The 22,631-nt window shown below is 32.4% G+C and overlaps 3 protein-coding genes across 3 annotated transcripts; 1 reads left to right on the top strand and 2 right to left on the bottom strand.

Annotated features, from left to right (window-relative positions):
- Nucleotides 1-131: 131 nt before the first annotated feature.
- KRR1 (ribosomal RNA assembly protein krr1) lies at nt 132-1,206 on the top strand (the record flags this gene model as incomplete). Its single annotated transcript, XM_066774846.1, has 2 exons — nt 132-191; nt 244-1,206. The coding sequence occupies 2 exons, from the start codon at nt 132-134 to the stop codon at nt 1,204-1,206; spliced, it is 1,023 nt and encodes a 340-aa protein (XP_066634965.1).
- Nucleotides 1,207-1,495: 289 nt separating this feature from the next.
- SLS55_003371 (uncharacterized protein) lies at nt 1,496-3,064 on the bottom strand (the record flags this gene model as incomplete). Its single annotated transcript, XM_066774847.1, has 1 exon — nt 1,496-3,064. The coding sequence occupies one exon, from the start codon at nt 3,062-3,064 to the stop codon at nt 1,496-1,498; it is 1,569 nt and encodes a 522-aa protein (XP_066634966.1).
- Nucleotides 3,065-20,756: 17,692 nt separating this feature from the next.
- On the bottom strand, nt 20,757-22,437 carry SLS55_003372 (uncharacterized protein; the record flags this gene model as incomplete). Its single annotated transcript, XM_066774848.1, has 4 exons — nt 20,757-21,719; nt 21,770-22,097; nt 22,150-22,278; nt 22,334-22,437. The coding sequence occupies 4 exons, from the start codon at nt 22,435-22,437 to the stop codon at nt 20,757-20,759; spliced, it is 1,524 nt and encodes a 507-aa protein (XP_066634967.1).
- Between the last annotated feature and the right edge of the window lie 194 nt (nt 22,438-22,631).

Raw genomic sequence — 22,631 nt, forward strand, 5'->3', positions numbered from 1 at the left:
GTCGGATCGACTTCCATAACAAGGCTAGCGGAATTGCGGTTCTGCCACCGCCTCCGGGCGGCTGCGTTCCAAAAGTTTCTTGAGCGGCCACGACCTGAGCGGCTCCCTCCATCGCCGTGCAACCCGCAAAGATGCCGTCCATCCACAACAGAGACAAGCCATGGGACACCGGTGACGTTGACAAGTGGAAGGTACGCTTGTCCGCTCCCCCCGCTCGCCCGCATCCGCTGACCCTGCGTGCAGATCGACGAGTTCAAGCCCGAAGACAACATCGGCGGCACCTTCGCCGAGGAGTCCTCCTTCGCGACCCTCTTCCCCAAATACCGCGAAATCTACCTGCGCGAAGCATGGCCGGTCGTCACTCGCGCCCTCGAGAAGCAGGGCATTGCCTGCACCCTTGATCTCGTCGAGGGCTCCATGACCGTCAAGACCACCCGCAAGACCTACGACCCGGCTGCCATTCTCAAGGCTCGCGACCTGATCAAACTCCTCGCCCGTAGTGTCCCCGCACCCCAGGCCCTCAAGATCCTCGAGGACGGCCAGGCTTGCGACATCATCAAGATCCGCAATCTGGTCCGCAACAAGGAGCGTTTCGTCAAGCGTCGCCAGCGCATCCTCGGTCCCGACGGCAGCACCCTCAAAGCTCTCGAGCTGCTCACCGGTTGCTACATCCTGGTCCAGGGAAACACCGTCTCCGCTATGGGCGGCTACAAGGGTCTGAAGGAAGTGCGTCGTGTTGTCTTGGACTCCATGGCCAACATCCATCCCATCTACCACATCAAGGAGCTCATGATCAAGCGCGAGCTCGCAAAGGACCCCGATCTGGTCAACGAGAGCTGGGATCGCTTCCTGCCCAACTTTAAGAAGCGCCATACTTCCAAGCGTCGCGTCCCCCACAAGCTCACCGACAAGACCAAGAAGGTCTACACTCCCTTCCCGCCGCCTCAGGAGAAGAGCAAAGTCGACCTCCAAATCGAGAGCGGTGAGTACTTCCTCGGAAAGCAGGCCAAGGAACGCAAGGAGAAGGAGAGGAGGGAGGAGGCCATGCGCGAGAAGATGGACGAAAAGCGGAAGGCCCGTGCCAAGGAATTTGAGGCCCCCAAGGAAGATCTGGGTGGCAAGGAGAAGAAGCGGAAGCGGAAAGAGGAAGACGGTGAAAAGAAGAAGAAAAAGAAGAAGAAGGCATCGGATGACGGGGACGATTAGGTCATGGCGTCGTCGCTGCAAAAAATCGGGCATTTGCGTCGGCGTTTTGGGATATCCAGGTGCTCAGTAGGTCTTTACTCTGCGGGAATTCCGCAACCGATCAAAGATGGGTCAATCAATTCACAGTTCTTCACGCAAACGCCACTTTCGAATGGTTTGAGCCTTGCAGATCATGGAAAGGCCGTACTAGGCAGACTCGGCCATTGCTTGTGTAAATTTTGCTACGAATACATCCAAATCTTCATCAGGCGCACACAAGCCAATCCCTTCCGCGCGAACCGCCGCTAATTCATGCCAGCTGCATCTCAAACGACTCCACGAGCACAGAGCCGCCAAGAGACTGCGTGGCGAAGTTGAAGATGCCGAAACGATATCCAATGAAGTACTGCCACGCCGTGTTCATTGTGAACACCGGGCCCAGCCTGGTAAAGGTTTCTCCATCAGTGCTGTACGAGAAGGCTCCCTGGTGGGTCCCGGCAGGCGCGATGTCAGCCTCGATCTTCAAGTAGACCTTGGAGCCGGACACATCAGCGCTTGCGACCTCGGTACCGGTGCTGTTGGTGTTCCAGCTGGAGTCCATTGTGATGCCTTCCCACATGGCCACCTTGGTTACACCGTCGTCCTTGACGATGCCGATCCAGGCGGACTGGTCACGGAATAGAGAAAGGCCCGCGCGGTCTCCATCAGCCATGGCGGAGTAGTCCATGACGATGGTGCCTACTGATGCAGGACCGATGATTCTGTGAGTCAGGGTATTGCGGGCAGCGTACAAGTCATCCGTCACCGTGGCCGCCTGCAGCCTCAGCCCTCCATCAAGCGACCATTTCGTGTTGTCCGGATTGTGGTTCCACTCCCACTGATGGCTGAGCGACGAGCCCGAGAACGTGTCGATGCCGACCGGAGACTCGACTTCCCGCGGCGGAGTCGGCACATCTGGAGAGGAGTACGTGTCTCCCCAGGCCCCGTCGACAAGCGTGACGGACGGCCAGCCCTCGTCATCCCAGGTTATGGGCGCCAGGACCGGCATACGACCGCCTGGATATGCGTCGATGAACGACATGTAGTACCAGTCTCCGTTAAGCGTGTCGACAATGCCACCCTGATGCGGAGCTCCGCCGCTGGCAACTGGAGCGGCAACTCTGTCCACGAGGTAGCGGCCTTCATAGGGGCCGAACGGGCCGTTCGTCGACTTCAACACATACTCTGCGTCTGGGGGCCGGGTAAGGAAGATGTAGTAAGTTTCGTTGATTTTGTAGAAACGTGATCCTTCGATATAGCCTGGATCCGAAGGCGACTCGAAGACGACCTGAGTGCTGACCTCGGTGGTCCCATCGGCCGACAGTTGAGCGACACTGATGTTGGTGGAGCCGTAAGCGACGTACAGCGAGTCGTCTGCTGGATCGATCAAAAGGCCTGCGTCGTAGTAGCAGTTGTCGATGACGGCATGCTCGCTCCATTCCCCAGACGGGTCGGAAGCTGTGTAAATGTGCGTCTTCAGGTCCGATCGGATGCAGCCACCCCAATAGAACAGCTTGTCTGCGGGCCGATAGTTGCAGAATGATGCCCAGATACCTTGCACGTATGCTTGGCCACCGTTGAGGTCATATGCATCTCCGAAATCCAGCACCGGAACACTGTGACCGATGAACTCCCAATTGACGAGATCGTAAGAGCGCAGAATGGGTGCGCCAGGCGAATAAGCCATTGTCGAGGCCGAGTAGTAGAAAGTATCGTCCACTCTGAAGATGTCGAGATCCGCCAAGTCCTCCCAAAGCACGGGATTGGTAAAGTCTGCCGCCGCTGCCGCCGCCACGCCCAAAAGCATGGCGACCGTCTTGGTGAACTTTCTGCATGCCATGGCGGTTGTCTCGTAGGCAGATATCTGGGGATGCAAGCTACCGCAACGCCCGCAATATATACACAAGCCAAGGCATGGTGGAGTTCTAAGTCTAAATTCAATATACGAGCGAGGTCACATTGCCATATTAGCCGGCACTTCCAATCAATGAGCATCCGCCATTGAGACCGATCCACCGCGACATGGCCTTCGGGGTATAGGGATTACCCAGAACGGCAGCCCTGAGCGAGGCTGCCAAGGCGTGCCTGCTTTAAACTAGAACCCACCAATAGGGTTGCCGAGCGCTGCATGTTCCGGTGGGATAGTTGCGGACCTCCCACATCGACGAGCTCCGTTCTACTCTACCGTAGAAATTGGTGTAATGTGTACTATTGATGGATTGGCAGGCGAAATCTATTAAAGGGACCCCCGGCGAGGTAGGGGCCCTATCTCTATAGTACTCCAGCCATGCATCGGTAGGTACGCCAGCCACGTCGTTTCCGCTACGAACCTTCGGCCCTCCGCTACGGCTCGAGTGGCGGGCGTGTACTATCTCTGCTTCGCTCGCTACTGGCGGTGTTCGCTTCTCGCTACTGGCCGTATTCGCCTCTCGCTGCTGGCGGTATTCGCTCGTCACTGCGGCGGTTAAGGCGAGTAGGGAAACCGCGTGGCTGACGGGAATACGCGCGAATTGAAAATTACATAACCTTAGGGTGTGTTCTTTAATGAATCGTCGGTGATCGGCCCTAACGAAACGGTAGTGCATTTAGTTAGAAATTAGCGGTGAATCAGCCGAAACAAACGACAAGTAGAACTATTCTTTAATTTTATATATTTATTGCGTAATCGCGTTATTTAAAGAGTTTTCGCAGGCCTTAATACTACTACTACTACTACTACTACTACTACTATTCGGCAAATTACCGAAATATCTAGTTTTTTAAAAATAATTTCTAAAATACCTATACTTTTATCTAAATATATATCTAGATATCTAGATAAATAATAGATCTTATATAAAATAAAGTTCGTAATTTACGAAAAACCGGGTATTTAGATAAATAAAATATAAAGTAGAGTATTTAAATAAATAATTTTTACTAAAATACCCGATTTTTTTAAAAAATTATTCTAACTTCGTTTCTTTATAGAAAAACGTAGAACTTTTAATTTAAGTACTTTATATACTATACTTTAATAGTATATAAAATTTTTTCTAATATCTTCTATTATTTAAGAGGAAATTAACGGTAAATTACTAAAATACCTAGTTTTTCGAAAATAATTTCTAAAATACCTATACCCTTATCTAAATACCTAGTTTTTATAAAATTTACCTAAATACCCTACTTTTAAGTATAACTTTTTATATATTTCCTTATAAATTATAAAACGGGCGAAACTAGGTATTTAAGTAAATATATTATAAAGTAGAATATTTCGGTAAATATTATTTATCTAAATATCTAGTTTTTTTTTAAATTAATAGCGTATTCTAGACTCTTTTTTAAAATTAATCGCGTATTTTAGCCTCTTTTTAGCCTCTTTTTAGCCTCTTTTTAGCCTCTTTTTAGCCCCTTTTTAGCCCCTTTTCTAAATCTATATAATAGGATAGTTCTATATAGGTAAAAATAGTAGAAATCTACTACTATAGTAGATTCTTAACCCTTTAAAGTTAGCGTAATCTATTTTAACTAAAAAGCTATATAAGATACTATTAGATTATATCTAGTATAGCGATACGAATCTTACGTATTAAAAAGAGCTAATAAAACGCGTACGCATTAAAAATATAAACTAGCTAGGTATAAATTTCTACTTTAAATTAAATAGAAGAAAAATAAGTAATTTTACTATTTTTCTCTCTTTTTAATTCTTTATAATTACTCTAATTATAATTAATTTAAATTTTACTATTTTTTTCTATTTTAAAATTCTTTATAATTATTCTAATTGTAATTAATTTAAATTTTACTATTTTTTTCTATTTTAAAATTCTTTATAATTACTCTAATTGTAATTAATTTAAATTTTACTAATATATTCTATTTAGGCGATATAATTATTAAGAAACTTAAGCCTTATACGTATTTTTCTACGTAAATATATAAAAATTAGCGATATTAACGTTCTATACGCGTTCTAATCGACTACTAACGTAATATAATTAAGAAAGAACTCTAAATTTAGCTAAATTTAATACGTATTCTTAAGCATATTAACTATAAGGTTAATATTAACTATTAGTAGGCATAGCGAATTTATAAATAGACGAAAATTAAGGCGTTTAGTATTAAATTAAAGATAATTCGTTAAATTTAAATAAGTTTATTTATAAAATTAGCTATTAAAACTAATTTGTTTATTACTAAATAGCCCTACCTTCGTAAAATTTAATAAAATTACGGTAATAGAGGTAGTTTTACGCGATTTTCGCGTAATAAAGAGAGTAGAGCATTTTAATAAGTAATATATTATATATATATTAAGTAAATATACTAATTTATTTATTATTTAGATATACTTTTATTACTTCTAATACTACTTACGTAGCAGCTATTATTAATAATCGAAATAAAATTTCGATTAATACTACGTATATAAAAGTAGAAGCTTCTAGTTATTTACTAGTAGCTTCTATACTTAATTCTAATAACTAGATTCTTCTAATTATCTAGAAAATTTACGCTAGCTCTAAAAATAAGCGATTCTAGCTTAGATTTTTACGCTTTATTAATAAAGTATTAATCGAAGCTAATTATACGATTTTCGAGCGCGAGAAAGAGAAAGAATCGATATTAAATACGCTAAGATTTACTTTTATAAGCGATCGTAGTATAGATTTATTATCTATAATTTTCTAGCTATTTCCGCTAGCTTATAATTATTATTATAGCTAGTATTTAGCTAAAAACGTTAGTAAAGAATATAGTTATTTAATTATATAGTAATTTTAATAGGTAAGTTCTATTTTACTATTTTATTCTATTATAATTAAGCTAATTAAATTTTAGCTAGTATATGTTATAAACGAATTCGAATTCTAGTAAAAACTTAACGTAATTTAAGTACTAAATACTCGAGAAGTAGAGTATATTAATTAAATACCGTATAATTAATAAGTAAAATACGTAATTCTAGTAAAAAACTATTCTAGATACGGCTAAATAACGTTAAATATCTTAAAATTTATAAATTCTTTATAGTTACTATATAGAAAATAGTATATTCTACTCGTACTAGAGAGTATTTAGAATTTTACTATATAAAAATTCGTTTAAAATAGTTAAAAACGCATAGAATTTCTACTAATAGACTAGATATAGGCGAAATTTTAAGTAGAATTACTAGAAGTAAGTAAATTACTAAAATATTTTAAATTAAATTTAAACTAATTAATTAATTTAGTTACGTATCTAGCGAGTAGTAATTTCTAATTATAAACGCGGCCTAAATATAGTTTTAAAAGAACGCGTATAATTTATTATAAATCTTAAAGATAAGACGTATTTTTATCTTAATTTTTAATATTTTTAAATTCTCTACCGCTACGCGCACGCGCTAATTATCTAATTTAGATATAATACTTTAAAATACGCTAGAGAAGTATATTCTACTAAAAATTATTAAGTTTTTTATAATAATTTTTAGTATTTAAAGTCTTTTATAGTAAATTTCTTTGCTTTAGATAGCGATACCTACTTAATTATAGAGAAAATACGCTAAAGAGAGCGTAAAGAATCTTATAAAAATAAGCGTAGATAACGTCTTACTATATAGTAGTAATTACGCTAGACGTAGTAAAGAGAAGATTAAAGAAATATAATTCGCGAGTCTTATATAATTCTTTACCGCGATTAGCTTATTTAGTAGAGAGAAAATTACGAAAATTTATAAGAATTAAGCTAATCTAGTAAAGATTTAAGTAAATTTAAGAAATTTTCTTTTAATTCTAAGAAAGAATTAGTAGAATTCGATCTAAAAAATACGAATTTATAAGAATCTAGCGAATCTAGCGAATCTAGCGAATCTACTATAGAAAATAAGAAAGAATTAGTAGAAAATAGATCTAGTAGCCCTTAGAGAATTTAGAAGTACGTAAATTTATAGAAATCTAGCGAATCTAGCGAATCTATTATAGAAAACGTAGTAGAATTAGTAGAATTTAATCTATTAGATAACGAAAATCTATAAGAAACTAGTCTAAATAGCGAATCTACTATAGAAAATAAAAAAGAATTAGTAGAAAATAAGTCTAGTAGCTTTTAAAGAATCTAGAAATACGTAAATCTATAAAAATCTAGCGAATCTACTATAGAAAAAAAGAAAAAATTAGTAGAAAATAGATTTAGTAGTCCTTAAAAAACCTAGAAATACGCGAATTTATAGAAATCTAGCGAATCTACTATAGAGAATAAGAAAGAATTAGAAAAAAATAGATTTAATAGCCCTTAAAGAATTTAGAGGCACGCGAATTCGTAAGAAATTAATTAAAATACCCTCTTTAGCTTAATTTTAAGCTAGAATCTAGATTCTAGCTTATAAAGTAACGAATTTAAGCTAGATTTTACGCTAGTTTCGCGTAATTTAAAGCGTTCTACGCCGAGAATATATAAAAGTATAAGAAAAAAGATACTTCGTCTTATAAAAATAGATAAAATTACTAAAAATAAAGATAAACTTACGTAAAATTTTATTTTAAAGGCCTTTAGTATTTAATTTACTTTATTTTCTTATAAAATACTAAAAGATTCTAAAAAAACTTATAAAGAATAGCTTAAATAGAAAATAAAAAATACGTTAATTTTAAAATTAATTTTCTCTTAAATAGTAGAAGATATTAGAATTTTTTTTTAGATACTATTAAAATATAGTATATAAAGTACTTAAATTAAAAGTTTTACGTTTTTCTATAAAGAAATAAAGTTAAAATTATTTTTTAAAAAAACTAGATATTTCGATAAAAATTATTTATCTAAATACTCTACTTTATATTTTATTTATCTAAATATCTAGTTTTTCGTAAATTACGAACTTTACTTTATATAAGGTTTATTATTTATCTAGATATCTAGATAGGTATTTAGATAAGAGTATAGATATTTTAGAAATTATTTTTAAAAAACTAGGTATTTCGATAATTTACCGGAAAATTAATTTTAAAATTAACGTATTTTTTATTTTCTATTTAAGCTATTCTTTATAAGTTTTTTTAAAATCTTTTAGTATTTTATAAGAAAATAAAGTAGAATAAATACTAAACGCCTTTAAAATAAAATTCTACGTAAGTTTATCTTTATTTTTAGTACTTTTACGTATTCTTAGCGTAGAACGCTTTAAATTACGCGAAACTAATATAAAATCTAGCTTAAATTTATTACTTTATAAGCTAGAATCTAGATTTTAGCATAAAATTAAGCTAAAAAGAGTATTTTCTTTTAATTCTTTTTTATTCTCTATAGTAAATTTACTAGATTTCTATAAATTTACGTATTTCTAGGTTTTTTAAGAGCTACTAGATTTATTTTCTACTAATTCTTTCTTATTTTTTATAGTAGATTCGCTATTTAAACTAATTTCTTATAGATTTTCGTTATTTAGTAGATTAAATTCTACTAATTCTACTACGTTTTTTATAGTAAATTTACTAGATTTCTATAAATTCGCGTGTTTCTAGATTTTCTAAGATATCTATAAATTTACGGTAAATTACCGAAATATCTAGTTTTTTAAAAATAATATCTAAAATATCTATACTTTTATCTAAATATCTATTTAGATATCTAGATAAATAATAGATCTTATATAAAGTTAAGTTCGTAATTTATAAAAAATTAGATATTTAGATAAATAAAATATAAAGTAGAATATATAGATAAATAATTTTTACTAAAATATTTAATTTTTTTAAAAAATTATTCTAACTTCGTTTCTTTATAGAAAAACGTAGAACTTTTAATTTAAATACTTTATATACTATATTTTAATAGTATATAAAAGTTCTTCTAATATCTTCTACTATTTAAGAGAAAATTAATTTTAAAATTAACGTATTTTTTATTTTCTATTTAAGCTATTCTTTATAAGTTTTTTTAGAATCTTTTAGTATTTTATAAGAAAATAAAATAAATTAAACACTAAACGCCTTTAAAATAAAATTCTACGTAAGTTTATCTTTATTTTTAGTAATTTTACTCGTTTTTATAAGGCGAAGTATCTTTTTTCTTACGCTTTCGCGTATTCTTAGCGTAGAACGCTTTAAATTACGCGAAACTAGCGTAAAATCTAGCTTAAATTCGTCGCTTTATAAGCTAGAATCTAGATTCTAGCTTAAAATTAAGCTAAAGAGAATATTTTAGTCGATTTCTTACGAATTCTCGTATTTCTAGATTCTTTAAAGGCTACTAGGCCTATAATTTACTAGTTCTTTCTTATTTTCTATAGTAGATTCGCTGTTTAGGCTGGTTTCTTATAGATTTTTAGTATCTAGTAGATCGAATTCTACTAATTCTACTACGTTTTCTATAGTAAATTCGCTAGATTTTTATAAATTCGCGTATTTCTAGTTTTCTTAAAAGCTATTAAAATTATTTTCTTCTAATTCTTTCTTATTCTCTATAGTAGATTCGTTAGATTCGCTAGATTTCTATAAATTTACGTGCCTCTAAATTCTCTAAAGGCTACTAAATCTATTTTCTACTAATTCTTTCTTATTCTCTATAGTAGATTCGCTAGATTCGCTAGATTTTTATAAATTCGTATTTTCTAGGTCGAATTCTACTAATTCTTTCTTAGAATTAAAAGAAAATCTCTTAAATTTACTTAAATCTTTACTAGATTAGCTTAATTCTTACGAATTTTTATAATTTTCTTATAAATTCTCGCGATTTTCTCTTTACTAAACGAGCTAATTACGGCGAAAAATCGTATAAGGCTCGCGAATTACGTTTCTTTAATCTTCTCTCTACTACGCCTAGCGTAATTACTACTACGTAGTAAGGCGTCGCCTACGCTCGTTTTTACGAGGTCTACTACGCTCTCTTTAGCGTATTTTCTCTATAATTAAGCAGGTATTACTATCTAAAGCGAAGAAATTTACTATAAAAGGCTTTAAATACTAAGAATTATTATAGAAAACTCGATAATTTTTAGTAGAATATACTTTTTTAGCGTATTTTAAAATATTATATCTAAATTAGATAATTAGCGCGTGCGCGTAGCGGTAGAGAATTTAAAAATCTTAAAAATTAAGATAAAAATACGTCTTATCTTTAAGATTTATAATAAATTATACGCGTTCTCTTAAAACTATATTTAGGCCGCGTTTATAATTAGAAATTACTACTCGCTAGATGCGTAACTAAATTAATTAATTAGTTTAAATTTAATTTAGAGTATTTTAGTAATTTACTTACTTCTAGTAATTCTACTTAAAATTTCGCCTATATCTAGTCTATTAGTAGAAATTCTATGCGTTTTTAACTATTTTAAATAAATTTTTATATAGTAAAATTCTAAATATCCTTTAGTACGAGTAGAATATGCTATTTTCTATATAGTAACTATAAAGAATTTATAGATTCTAAGATATTTAACGTTATATAGCTATATCTAGAATAGTTTTTTACTAGAATTACGTATTTTATCTATTAATCGTGCGGTATTTAATCGATATACTCTACTTCTCGAGTATTTAGTACTTAAATTACGTTAAGTTTTTACTAGAATTCGAATTCGTTCGTAACGTATACTAACTATAATTTAATTAGCTTAAATTAAGCTAGTTAGGCTCTAATTAAATAGAATAAAATAGTAAAATAGAACTTATCTATTAAAATTACTACGTAATTAAATAACTATATTCTTTATTAATATTTTTAGCTAAATACTAGCTATAATAATAATTATTAGCTAGCAGAAATAGCTAGAAAATTATAGATAATAAACCTATACTACGATCGCTTATAAAAGCGAATCTTAGCGTATTTAATATTAATTCTTTCTCTTTCTCTTTCTCGCGCTCGAAAATCGTACGATTAGCTTCGATTAACGCTTTATTAGTAAAGCGTAAAAATCTAAGCTAGAATCGCTTATTTTTAGGGCTAGCGTAAATTTTCTAGGTAATTAGAAGAATCTAGTTATTAGAATCGAGTATAGAAGCTACTAGTAAATAACTAAAAGCTTCTACTTTTATATACGTAGTATTAATCGAAATAAAATTTCGATTATTAATAATAGCTACTACGTAAGTAGTATTAGAAGTAATAAAAGTATATCTAAATAATTAATTAGTATATTTACTTAATATATATATAATATATTACTTACTAAAATACTCTACTTTCTTTATTACGCGAAAATCGCGTAAAACCGCCTCTATTACCGTAATTTTATTAAATTTTACGAAGATAGAGCTATTTAGTAATAAATAAATTAGTTCTAATAGCTAATTTTAGAAATATTATTAAAAACTTATCTAAATTCGATAAATTATCTCTAATTTAGTACTAAACGCCTCGATTTTTATCTATTTATAAATTCGCTATGCCTACTAATAGTTAATATTAATTCTATAGTTAATACGCTTAAGAGTACGTATTAAATTTAGCTAAATTTAGAGTTCTTTCTTAATTATATTACGTTAGTAGTCGATTAAAACGCGTATAAAACGTTAATATCGCTAATTTTTATATATTTATATAGAAAAATACGTATAAGGCTTAAGTTTCTTAATAATTATATCGCCTAAATAGAATATATTAGTAAAATTTAAATTAATTGCAATTAGAATAATTATAAAGAATTTTAAAATAGAAAAAAATAGTAAAATTTAAATTAATTATAATTAGAGTAATTATAAAGAATTAAAAAGAGAGAAAAATAGTAAAATTACTTATTTTTCTTTATTTAATTTAAAGTAGAAATTCGTACTTAGCTAGTTTATATTTCTAATACGTACGCGTTTTATCGGCTCTTTTTAATACGTAAGATTCGTATCGCTATACTAGATATAATCTAATAGTATCTTATATAGCTTTTTAGTTAAAATAGATTACGCTAACTTTAAAGGGTTAAGAATCTACTATAGTAGTAGATTTCTACTATTTTTACCTATATAGAACTGCCCTATTATATAGATTTAGAAAAGAGGCTAAAAAGAGGCTAAAAAGAGGCTAAAAAGAGGCTTAAAAGAGGTATCTATAAATTTAACTTCTCTATTTCTAAAATTTAACCCCTTCTCCGCTAATTATTAACCCTTCTCTATGTTCTAAGTCGTATAACATATCTAAATCGACTATAATCTTTATATAACTTTTTTCTAGGCATTTATATATGTCTTTTTTAATATATACGAAGTTACATCGCGATATAATCGATATAGAAGGCGTAGTATTAATAGAAGTCTCGCCTTACTAGATTTAAGTAAAGCGGTAGTCTATACGAAAGCTTACTTAGATAGGCTTAGCTTTACTAGATTATAAATGTTTCGGCCGGCGCGGTAACACCTTAACTTTCGCCCGTAGTAGCTAGCCTATCCGTGCTATTACTATCCCACTACTATCGCGTTAATAGATAGGCTTACTAGCGATAAGATATTAGTAAATTCTTCGAATTTACTTAGTAATCTAGTAGTAAAAACTAGAGAAAAGATTACTCTCTCGAGAAGAAGAAAAGAGGGGGTTAATAATTAGCGAAGAAAGAGTTAAATTTTAGAAATAGAGGGGTTAAATTTATAGGCACCTTAAAAGAGGCTAAAATACGCGATTAATTTAAAAAAAGAGGTAAAATACGCAATTAATTTTAAAAAAGAGTCTAGAATACGCTATTAATTTAAAAAAAAAACTAGGTATTTAGATAAATAATATTTATCGAAATATTCTACTTTATAATATATTTATCTAAATATTTAGTTTCGCCCGTTTTATAATTTATAAGAAAATATATAAAAAGTTATACTTAAAAGTAGAATATTTAGATAAATTTTATAAAAACTAGGTATTTAGATAAGGGTATAGGTATTTTAAATATTATTTTTAAAAAACTAGGTATTTTAGTAATTTGCCGTAGAACTGCCCTATTATATAGATTTAGAAAAGAGGCTAAAAAGAGGCTAAAAAAAGGCTAAAAAGAGGCTAAAATACGCGATTAAATTTAAAAAAAAAGTCTAGAATACGCTATTAATTTAAAAAAAAAACTAGGTATTTTAGTAAATATTATTTATCTAAATATCTTACTTTATAATATATTTATCTAAATATCTAGTTTCGCCCGTTTTATAATTTATAAGAAAATATATAAATAGTTATACTTAAAAGTAGAGTATTTAAATAAATTTTATAAAAACTAGATATTTAGATAAAAGTATAGATATTTTAAAAATTATTTTTAAAAAACTAGGTATTTCGATAATTTACTAGTTATTAGATTATCTATATTTTAGCTAATATAATAATATCTTCTTAACCTTCGCTTATAATAACTACTTACTCGTACTATTTATTTAACTACGAACTCTTATTTATAATAGCTATTAAAATATTAATAGATAGATTTACTAGCGATAAAATCTTATTAAATTCTTTAAATTTACTTAGTAATTTAGTAGTAAAAACTAAAAAATAGATTACGCTTTTAAAAAATATTAATAATTAGCGATAAAGATATTAAATTTATAAATATCTTCTTTAAAAGCTACTAGATTTATTTTCTACTAAATCTTTTTTATTCTTTATAGTAGATTTACTAGATTTTTATAAATTCGCGTATTTTTAGATTTCTTAAAGGCTATTAAAACTATTTTCTTCTAATTTTTTTTAATTTTTTATAGTAGATTTACTAGATTCTTTAGACTCTTATAAATTTATATTTTTTAAATCGAATTCTACTAATTCTTTTTTAGAATTAGAAGAAAATCTCTTAAATTTACTTAAATCTTTACTAGATTAACTTAATTCTTATAAATTTTTATAATTTTCTTTTTACTAAACGAGCTAATCGCGGTAAAGAATTATATAAGACTTATAAATTATATTTCTTTAATTTTTTCTTTACTACGTCTAGCGTAATTATTACTACGTAGTAAGGCGTTATCTACGCTTATTTTTATAAGATTTACTACGCTCTCTTTAGCGTATTTTCTTTATAATTAAGTAGATATCGCTATTTAAAGCGAAGAAATTTACTATAAAAAACTTTAAATACTAAAAATTATTATAGAAAACTTAGTAATTTTTAGTAGGATATACTTATTTAGTATATTCTAAAGTATTATATTTAAATTAGATAATTAGCGCGTGCGCGTAGCGATAAAGAATTTAAAAATTTTAAAAATTAAGATAAAAATACGTCTTATTTTTAAGATTTATAATAAATTTAATAAATTACTAAAATATCTAGTTTTTTAAAAATAATATCTAAAATATCTATACTTTTATCTAAATATTTAGTTTTTATAAAATTTATCTAAATACTCTACTTTTAAGTATAACTTTTTATATATTTTCTTATAAATTATAAAATGGGCGAAACTAGATATTTAAATAAATATATTATAAAGTAGAATATTTAAATACATAATATTTATTAAAATATTTAGTTTTTTTTTAAATTAATCGCGTATTTTAGCCTTTATTCGTTTTTTTTTAAAAAATTAATCGCGTATTTTAGACTCTTTTTAGACTCTTTTTAGACTCTTTTTAGACTCTTTTTAGACTCTTTTTTAAATCTATATAATAGAGTAGTTTTATATAGATAAAAATAGTAGAAATCTACTACTATAGTAGATTCTTAATTTTTTAAAGTTAGCGTAATCTATTTTAACTAAAAAGCTATATAAGATACTACTAGATTATATCTAGTATAGCGATATAAATCTTACGTATTAAAAAAAGCTAATAAAATACGTACGTATTAAAAATATAAACTAGCTAAATATAAATTTCTACTTTAAATTAAATAGAAGAAAGATAAATAATTTTACTATTTTTCTTTCTTTTTAATTCTTTATAATTATTTTAATTATAATTAATTTAAATTTTACTAATATATTCTATTTAGACGATATAATTATTAAGAAACTTAAGCCTTATACGTATTTTTCTAGGTGCCTAAATTTCTAACCCCTCCCCGCACGATTTCTAACCCCCCCCCGACGAATAAGGCGGATATCGGCCATTTAGGCAACTTCGATATATACCCGGCTAGCGTCTTAGTAAGAAATATTAAAATCTTAGAATATCTTTTAGGTCGTACATCGCGCCTAAACAGGCTAAAATCTATGTATAACTTTTTTCTAGGTATTAGCATATACCTCTCTTAATATAGGCGAAGATGTATCGTAATACAACCGCTACGTAAATCGTAGTGTTAGTAAATATACCCGCCCTATTAAATTCGCGACGTATGGTGTTTCTCGCTAGAAAGCGGGCCGTAGCAAAAGCTAACTAATATAGACTTAGCGCGCTCGAATCTTTAATCTTTCGGCGCCGGCGCGGTAACCGCGCGTATATAAAATAAAATACTAGCGTCTACGCCTACGCCTTCGCCTACGCCTACTACGCCTGCTTCTACGCCTATTTCTACGCCTACTTCTACGCCTGCGCCTGCGCCTACGGCAGCCTTTAAGGGTATAAGCCGCGCTTCTACGCCGCAATAAGCGTAAGCGGCGTAGGAAGTCGCTAGATGCCGCTAGGTAGCTGCAATCCGTAATGCTTAAGTGACAATACACGTTAAGTAACGATTAAGAGGTTATAATATAGTAGAGAAGATAGTAAAATCCCCGTAAAATCCTATATAAAATCTAAAGATTTGGGTAAATATCTCTAGAGAGGTTAGAAATCGTGTGGGGGGGGGTTAGAAATTATACGGGGGGGGTTAGAAATTTATCGGCCTTTTTCTACGTAAATATACGAAAATTAGTAATATTAACGTTCTATACGCGTTTTAATTAGCTACTAACGTAATATAATTAAAAAAACCCTAAATTTAGCTAAATCTAATACGTACCCTTAAGCGTATTAATTATAGAGTTAATATTAACTATTAGTAGGCATAGCGAATTCGTAAATAAATAAAAATCGAGGCGTTTAGTACTAAATTAAAGATAATTTATTAAATTTAGATAAGTTTTTAATAATATTTCTAAAATTAGCTATTAAAACTAATTTATTTATTACTAAATAGCTCTATCTTCGTAAAATTCGATAAAATTATAGTAATAAAGATAGTTTTACGCGATTTTCGCGTAATAAAGAAAGTAGAGTATTTTAGTAAGTAATATATTATATATATATTAAGTAAATATACTAATTTATTTATTATTTAAATATACTTTTATTACTTCTAATACTACTTACGTAGTAGCTATTATTAATAATTAAATTTTTATTTTAATTAATACTATATATATAAAAGTAGAAGCTTTTAGTTATTTACTAGTAGCTTTTATACTTAATTCTAATAATTAGATTCTTCTAATTATCTAAAGAATTTACGCTAGCCCTAAAAATAAATAATTCTAGCTTAGATTTTTACGCTTTATTAATAAAGTATTAATCGAAGCTAATCGTACGATTTTTAAGCGCGAGAAAGAGAAAGAGAAAGAATTAATATTAAATATACTAAGATTCGCTTTTATAAGTAATTATAGTATAGATTTATTATTTATAATTTTCTAGCTATTTTCGCTAGCTTATAATTATTATTATAGCTAGTATTTAGCTAAAAACGTTAATAAAGAATATAGTTATTTAATTATATAGTAATTTTAATAGATAAGTTCTATTTTACTATTTTATTTTATTATAATTAAGCTAATTAAATTTTAGCTAGTATATATTATAAATAAATTCGAATTTTAGTAAAAACTTAACGTAATTCGAGTACTAAATACTTAAGAAGTAGAGTATATTAATTAAATACTATATAATTAATAGATAAAATATATAATTCTAATAAAAAACTATTCTAGATATAGCTAAATAACGTTAAATATCTTAAAATCTATAAATTCTTTATAGTTACTATATAGAAAATAGTATATTCTACTCGTATTAGAGAATATTTAGAATTTTATTATATAAAAATTTATTTAAAATAGTTAAAAACGTATAGAATTTCTACTAATAAACTAGATATAGGCGAAATTTTAAGTAGAATTACTAGAAGTAAGTAAATTACTAAAATATTCTAAATTAAATTTAAACTAATTAATTAATTTAGTTACGTACCTAGCGAGTAGTAATTTCTAATTACGAACGCGGCCTAGGCACAGTTTTAAGAGAACGCGTGCAATTTATTATAAATCTCGAAGATAAGACGTATTTCTACCTCGATTTTTAAGATTTTTAAATTTTCTGCCGCCACGCGCACGCGCTAATTACCTAATTTAGGTATAATACTTTAAAATACGCTGGAGAAGTGTATTTTACTAAAAATTATCGAGTTTTCTATAATAATTCTTAGTATTTAAAGCCTTTTGCAGTAAATTCCTTTACTTTAGATGGCGATACCTACTTAATTGCAGAGGAAATACGCTAAAGAGGGCGTGGAAGACCTCGTAAAAACAAGCGTAGGCGACGCCTTACTACGCAGCAGCAATTACGCCAGGCGCAGCAGAGAGAAGACTAAAGAAACGCAATTCGCGGGCCTTATACGATTCTTCGCCGCGATTAGCTCGTTTAGCAAAGAGAAAATCGCGAGAATTTATAAGAAAATCACGAAAATTCGCAAGAATTAAGCCAATCTGGTAAAGATTTAAGTAAATTTAAGGGATTTTCTTCTGATTCTAAGGAAGAATCAGTAGAATTCGACCCAGAAAATGCGAATTCACAAGAATCTAGCGAATCTGGCGAATCTGCTGCAGAGAATGAGGAAGATTTAGTAGAAAACAGGTCTAGCAGCCCTTAGGGAATTTAGAGGCACGCAAATTCGTAGGAATCTGGCGAATCTGCTGCAGAGAATAAGGAAGAATTAGGAGAAAACAGTCCTAGCAGCCCTTAAGGAACCCAGGAACACGCGAATTTACAGAAATCTGGCGAATTTGCTGCAGAAAACGTGGCAGAATTAGTAGAATTCGATCCACTAGACAACGAAAATCTGTAAGAAACCAGCCTAAACAGCGAATCTGCTGTAGAAAATAAGGAAGGACCAGTAAATTACAGGCCCAGCAGCCCTTAGGGAACCCAGGAACACGAGAATTCGCAAGAAATCGACCAAAATACCCTCTCTAGCTTAATTTTAAGCTAGAATCTAGATTCTAGCTTGCAACGCGACGAATTTAAGCTAGATTTTGCGCCAGTTTCGCGTAATTTAAAGCGTTCTGCGCCGAGAATACGCGAAAGCGCAAGAAAAAAGGCACTTCGCCTTATAGAAACGGGTGAAATTGCTGAAAACGAAGATAAACTTGCGTAGAATTTTATTTTAAAGGCGTTTGGTGTTTAATTTGCTTTATTTTCTTATAAAATACTGAAAGATTCTAAAAAAACTTGTAAAGAACAGCTTAAATAGAAAATAAAAAATGCGTTAATTTTAAAATTAATTTCCTCTTAAACGGTAGAAGATTTTAAAAAAATTCTTATATACTATTAAAATATAGTATATAAAATACTTAAATTGAAAGTTTTACGTTTTTCTATAAAGAAACGAAGTCGATATAATTTTTTAAAAAAACCGGGTATTTCGGTAAAAAGTATTTACCTAAATACCCTACTTTACATTTTATTTACCTAAATACCCGGTTTTTCGTAAATTACAAACTTTACTTTATGCAAGGTCTATTATTTACCCAGATAACCAGGTGGGTATTTAGATAAGAATATAGGTATTTCAGAAATTATTTTTAAAAAACTAGGTATTTCGATAATTTGCCGAATCTTAAAAATAAGACGTATTTCTATTTTAATTTTTAAGATTTTCGAATTCTCTATCGCTACGCGTACGCGCTAATTATTTAATTTAAATATAATACTTTAAAATACGCTAGAAAAGTATATTCTACTAAAAATTACTAAGTTTTTTATAATAATTCTTAGTATTTAAAGTCTTTTATAATAAATTTCTTCGCTTTAAATAGCGATATCTACTTAATTATAGAGAAAATACGCTAAAGAAGACGTAAAAAATCTTATAAAAATAAACGTAAATAACGTCTTACTACGTAGTAGTAATTACGCTAGGCGTAGTAAAAAGAAGATTAAAGAAATATAATTTATAAGTCTTATATAATTCTTCGCCGCGATTAGCTTATTTAGTAAAGAGAAAATTACGAAAATTCGTAAGAATTAAGCTAATTTAGTAAAGATTTAAGTAAATTTAAGAAATTTTCTTCTAATTCTAAGAAAGAATTAGTAGAATTTAATCTAGAAAATATAAATTTATAAAAATCTAGCGAATCTAGCGAATCTACTATAAAGAATAAAAAAGAATTAGTAGAAAATAAATCTAGTAGCTTTTAAAGAATTTAAAGATACGTAAATTTATAGAAATCTAGCGAATCTAGTAAATCTACTATAAAAAACGTAGTAGAATTAGTAAAATTCGATCTACTAAATAACGAAAATTTATAAGAAATTAGTCTAAATAGCGAATTTACTATAGAAAAAAAGAAAAAATTAGTAGAAAATAGATTTAGTAGTCCTTAAAAAACCTAGAAATACGCGAATTTATAGAAATCTAGCGAATCTACTATAGAGAATAAGAAAGAATTAGAAAAAAATAGATTTAATAGCCCTTAAAGAATTTAGAGGCACGCGAATTCGTAAGAAATTAATTAAAATACCCTCTTTAGCTTAATTTTAAGCTAGAATCTAGATTCTAGCTTATAAAGTAACGAATTTAAGCTAGATTTTACGCTAGTTTCGCGTAATTTAAAGCGTTCTACGCTAAGAATACGTAAAAGTATAAGAAGAAAGATACTTTATCTTATAAAAACGAGTAAAATTACTAAAAATGAAGATAAACTTACGTAAAATTTTATTTTAAAGGCGTTTAGTATTTATTCTACTTTATTTTCTTATAAAATACTAAAAGATTCTAAAAAAACTTATAAAAAATAGCTTAAATAAAAAATAAAAAATACGTTAATTTTAAAATTAATTTTCTCTTAAACGATAGAAGATATTAAGAAAACTTTTAAGTACTATTAAAATATAGTATATAAAGTACTTAAATTAAAAGTTTTACGTTTTTCTATAAAGAAACGAAGTCGAAATAATTTTTTAAAAAAACTAAGTATTTTAATAAAAATTATTTATCTAAATACTCTTCTTTATATTTTATTTATTTAAATATCTAGTTTTTAATAAATTACGAACTTTACTTTATATAAAATCTATTATTTATTTAGATATCTAGATAGGTATTTAGATAAGAGTATAAGTATTTTAGAAATTATTTTTAAAAAACTAGATATTTTAGTAATTTACTAGAAAATATATAAAAAGTTATACTTAAAAGTAGAGTATTTAGATAAATTTTATAAAAACTAGATATTTAGATAAGAATATAAATATTTTAGATATTATTTTCGAAAAACTAGATATTTTAGTAATTTACCGTTTTAAAAAACTAGGTATTTTAGTAATTTACCGGTAGAAATATCTAGTAGAAAAGTAAAAAAGTATATTTTTTTAATTTTAGTTCTAAGTAGTCGAGTATCGATGGCCTTTTTAATCTAGTATTATATAAAGAAACTATAATACCTAAAACACGTGCCTTAAGGCCTCCACCTAAAGGCAGGATGACGCCAATCTAGGTCTTGGATAGTTCGTTGATCCAGACCAGCAAGTTCAGAATCAACATCGCGATGGTCCCTCCTCTTATTGTCCGCAACCATCCAGAGCAGTAAGAGGGTTGATAGGATGAAAATGGTGCTTGATGTTGCGAGGTTGAGGCCATTTCCGATGGGGTAGTCTGGAGCGTCGGTTTTGAGGAAGCTCCAAGTGCTTACCAACCCACCGATATTCCCAAGCATGACATTCGTGCCGATGGCAGCAGAGCGGGCGGAGTCCGAAACGACGTTGGCAGAGACCTGAGCGTTGCAGAGAGCACCAAAGGAGAAGGCACCGCTGGCTATGAGGAAGGTGGCACCATAGCGAACCCTCGCGGCATCAGTGGCCAGGAACATGATGTAGCCGACCATCATGAAGGGGGCAGAACAGATGAAGAAGACGTTGCGCTTATCAAAGCGCCAGCTCAGGAAAGGGAAAAAGAGGGTGAAGAAGGCACCGACGATGTAAGGCGGGACAGTGTGCAACTGTTGAGAAATGACCGAATCCAGTGGGTAGATGGTCTTGACGATTGTGGGTAGGAAGAAGGCCAGGCCTTGGACGGTGATGTTGTTGAGGAGGAAGATGAAAGAGGTGGACAGGGTGACAGGGCTGAAGATACCGCGAAGGATCTTCTTGGTATCCATCTTCTCGAGAACTTCAGTAGCACCCACACGCTCCGATTTGACGCGCGCAATAGCCAGGTCCTTTTCTTCCTGCGTGAGCCACCGAGCTGTCTCTGGGCGATCGGTAAGAGTGACGAAGGAGATCAAAGACAGTCCGATGGTAATGATGCCCTCAATGGCGAAGATCATGCGCCATTGGTGGAGGCCGCCGAAGTGATCAAGTTTGAGGATAGCAGAGGCTAACAGGCCCCCGAAGGCACCGGCGAGAGGAGCCATGACGATGTACTGAAGCAACGTCAGCGAAGTGGGAGGATGCGAAGATGGGATTGCCATACCAGGGACAGGCGGAAAGCCAGCTCGCTGCGACGATACCAACGAGAAAGATAGTAGGCTATGCCAGGCAGCATACCGGCCTCAAAGACGCCCAGCAAGAAGCGCACTCCCGAGGCACTGTGGATGTTGTCGACAAAAGCAGTGCACACGGAGCAGATGCCAAAGCCGAGCGAGATGCCAGGGATGAACCAGCCGGGGCCCACCCACTTGCAGCACATGTTGGAGGGAATCTCGAAGATGATGTAGGAAATGTAGAAAACGGTCAACAAACGGTTGTAATCGTAGCCCTCAAGGCCGAGATCCTTCTCGAGGCCTGCCAGGCGTGCATTGCTGGAACACAGTCAGAACGCCTGTCTCGCGGCGACGGGGCGGAGGGCATTACCCGATGTTGGCGCGATCGATGAAGCAGAACAGGTACAGGAGCGCGACGGTGGGGACGATATAAAGGTCAAGCTTCCACCTCAAGCGAGCCTCGGCTTTGGGGTCGAAGGTGACAAGGGCGTTGCCGTATCTGGACGGGAGGTCAGCAAGGGCGGACGGATGAGGGCGGGTTGGGAAGGGAGCACCTGTCGGTGGCCAGATGGCCGCGCTCGGCGGCGTCGTGGAAGCCCTCATCCTTCATGGTCTCGTGGTGCTGGACAGCAGGCTTGTCGTCCATGGCGGAGGCCATTGTTGCTACGGAGCTTGAGCTGGAGGGCGCGGTTGGTGTTCTTGTATTGCAGCACGAAGGTCGGCAACGCCGAGACACGCGCCCAGGCGCGAGGGTGGAGGAGAAGCTGGGCAGGTGCGGCTTCCGACCGGGCGGTAGTTGGGTGCGGATTGCGTCGCACGTCGTTCCCCGTGGGGAAGGCAGTCGTCCCCATC

The sequence above is a fragment of the Diplodia seriata genome, assembly GCF_021436955.1.
Source record: "Diplodia seriata strain FDS-637 chromosome Unknown scaffold_3, whole genome shotgun sequence".
NCBI classification, from domain to species: Eukaryota; Fungi; Ascomycota; class Dothideomycetes; order Botryosphaeriales; family Botryosphaeriaceae; genus Diplodia; species Diplodia seriata.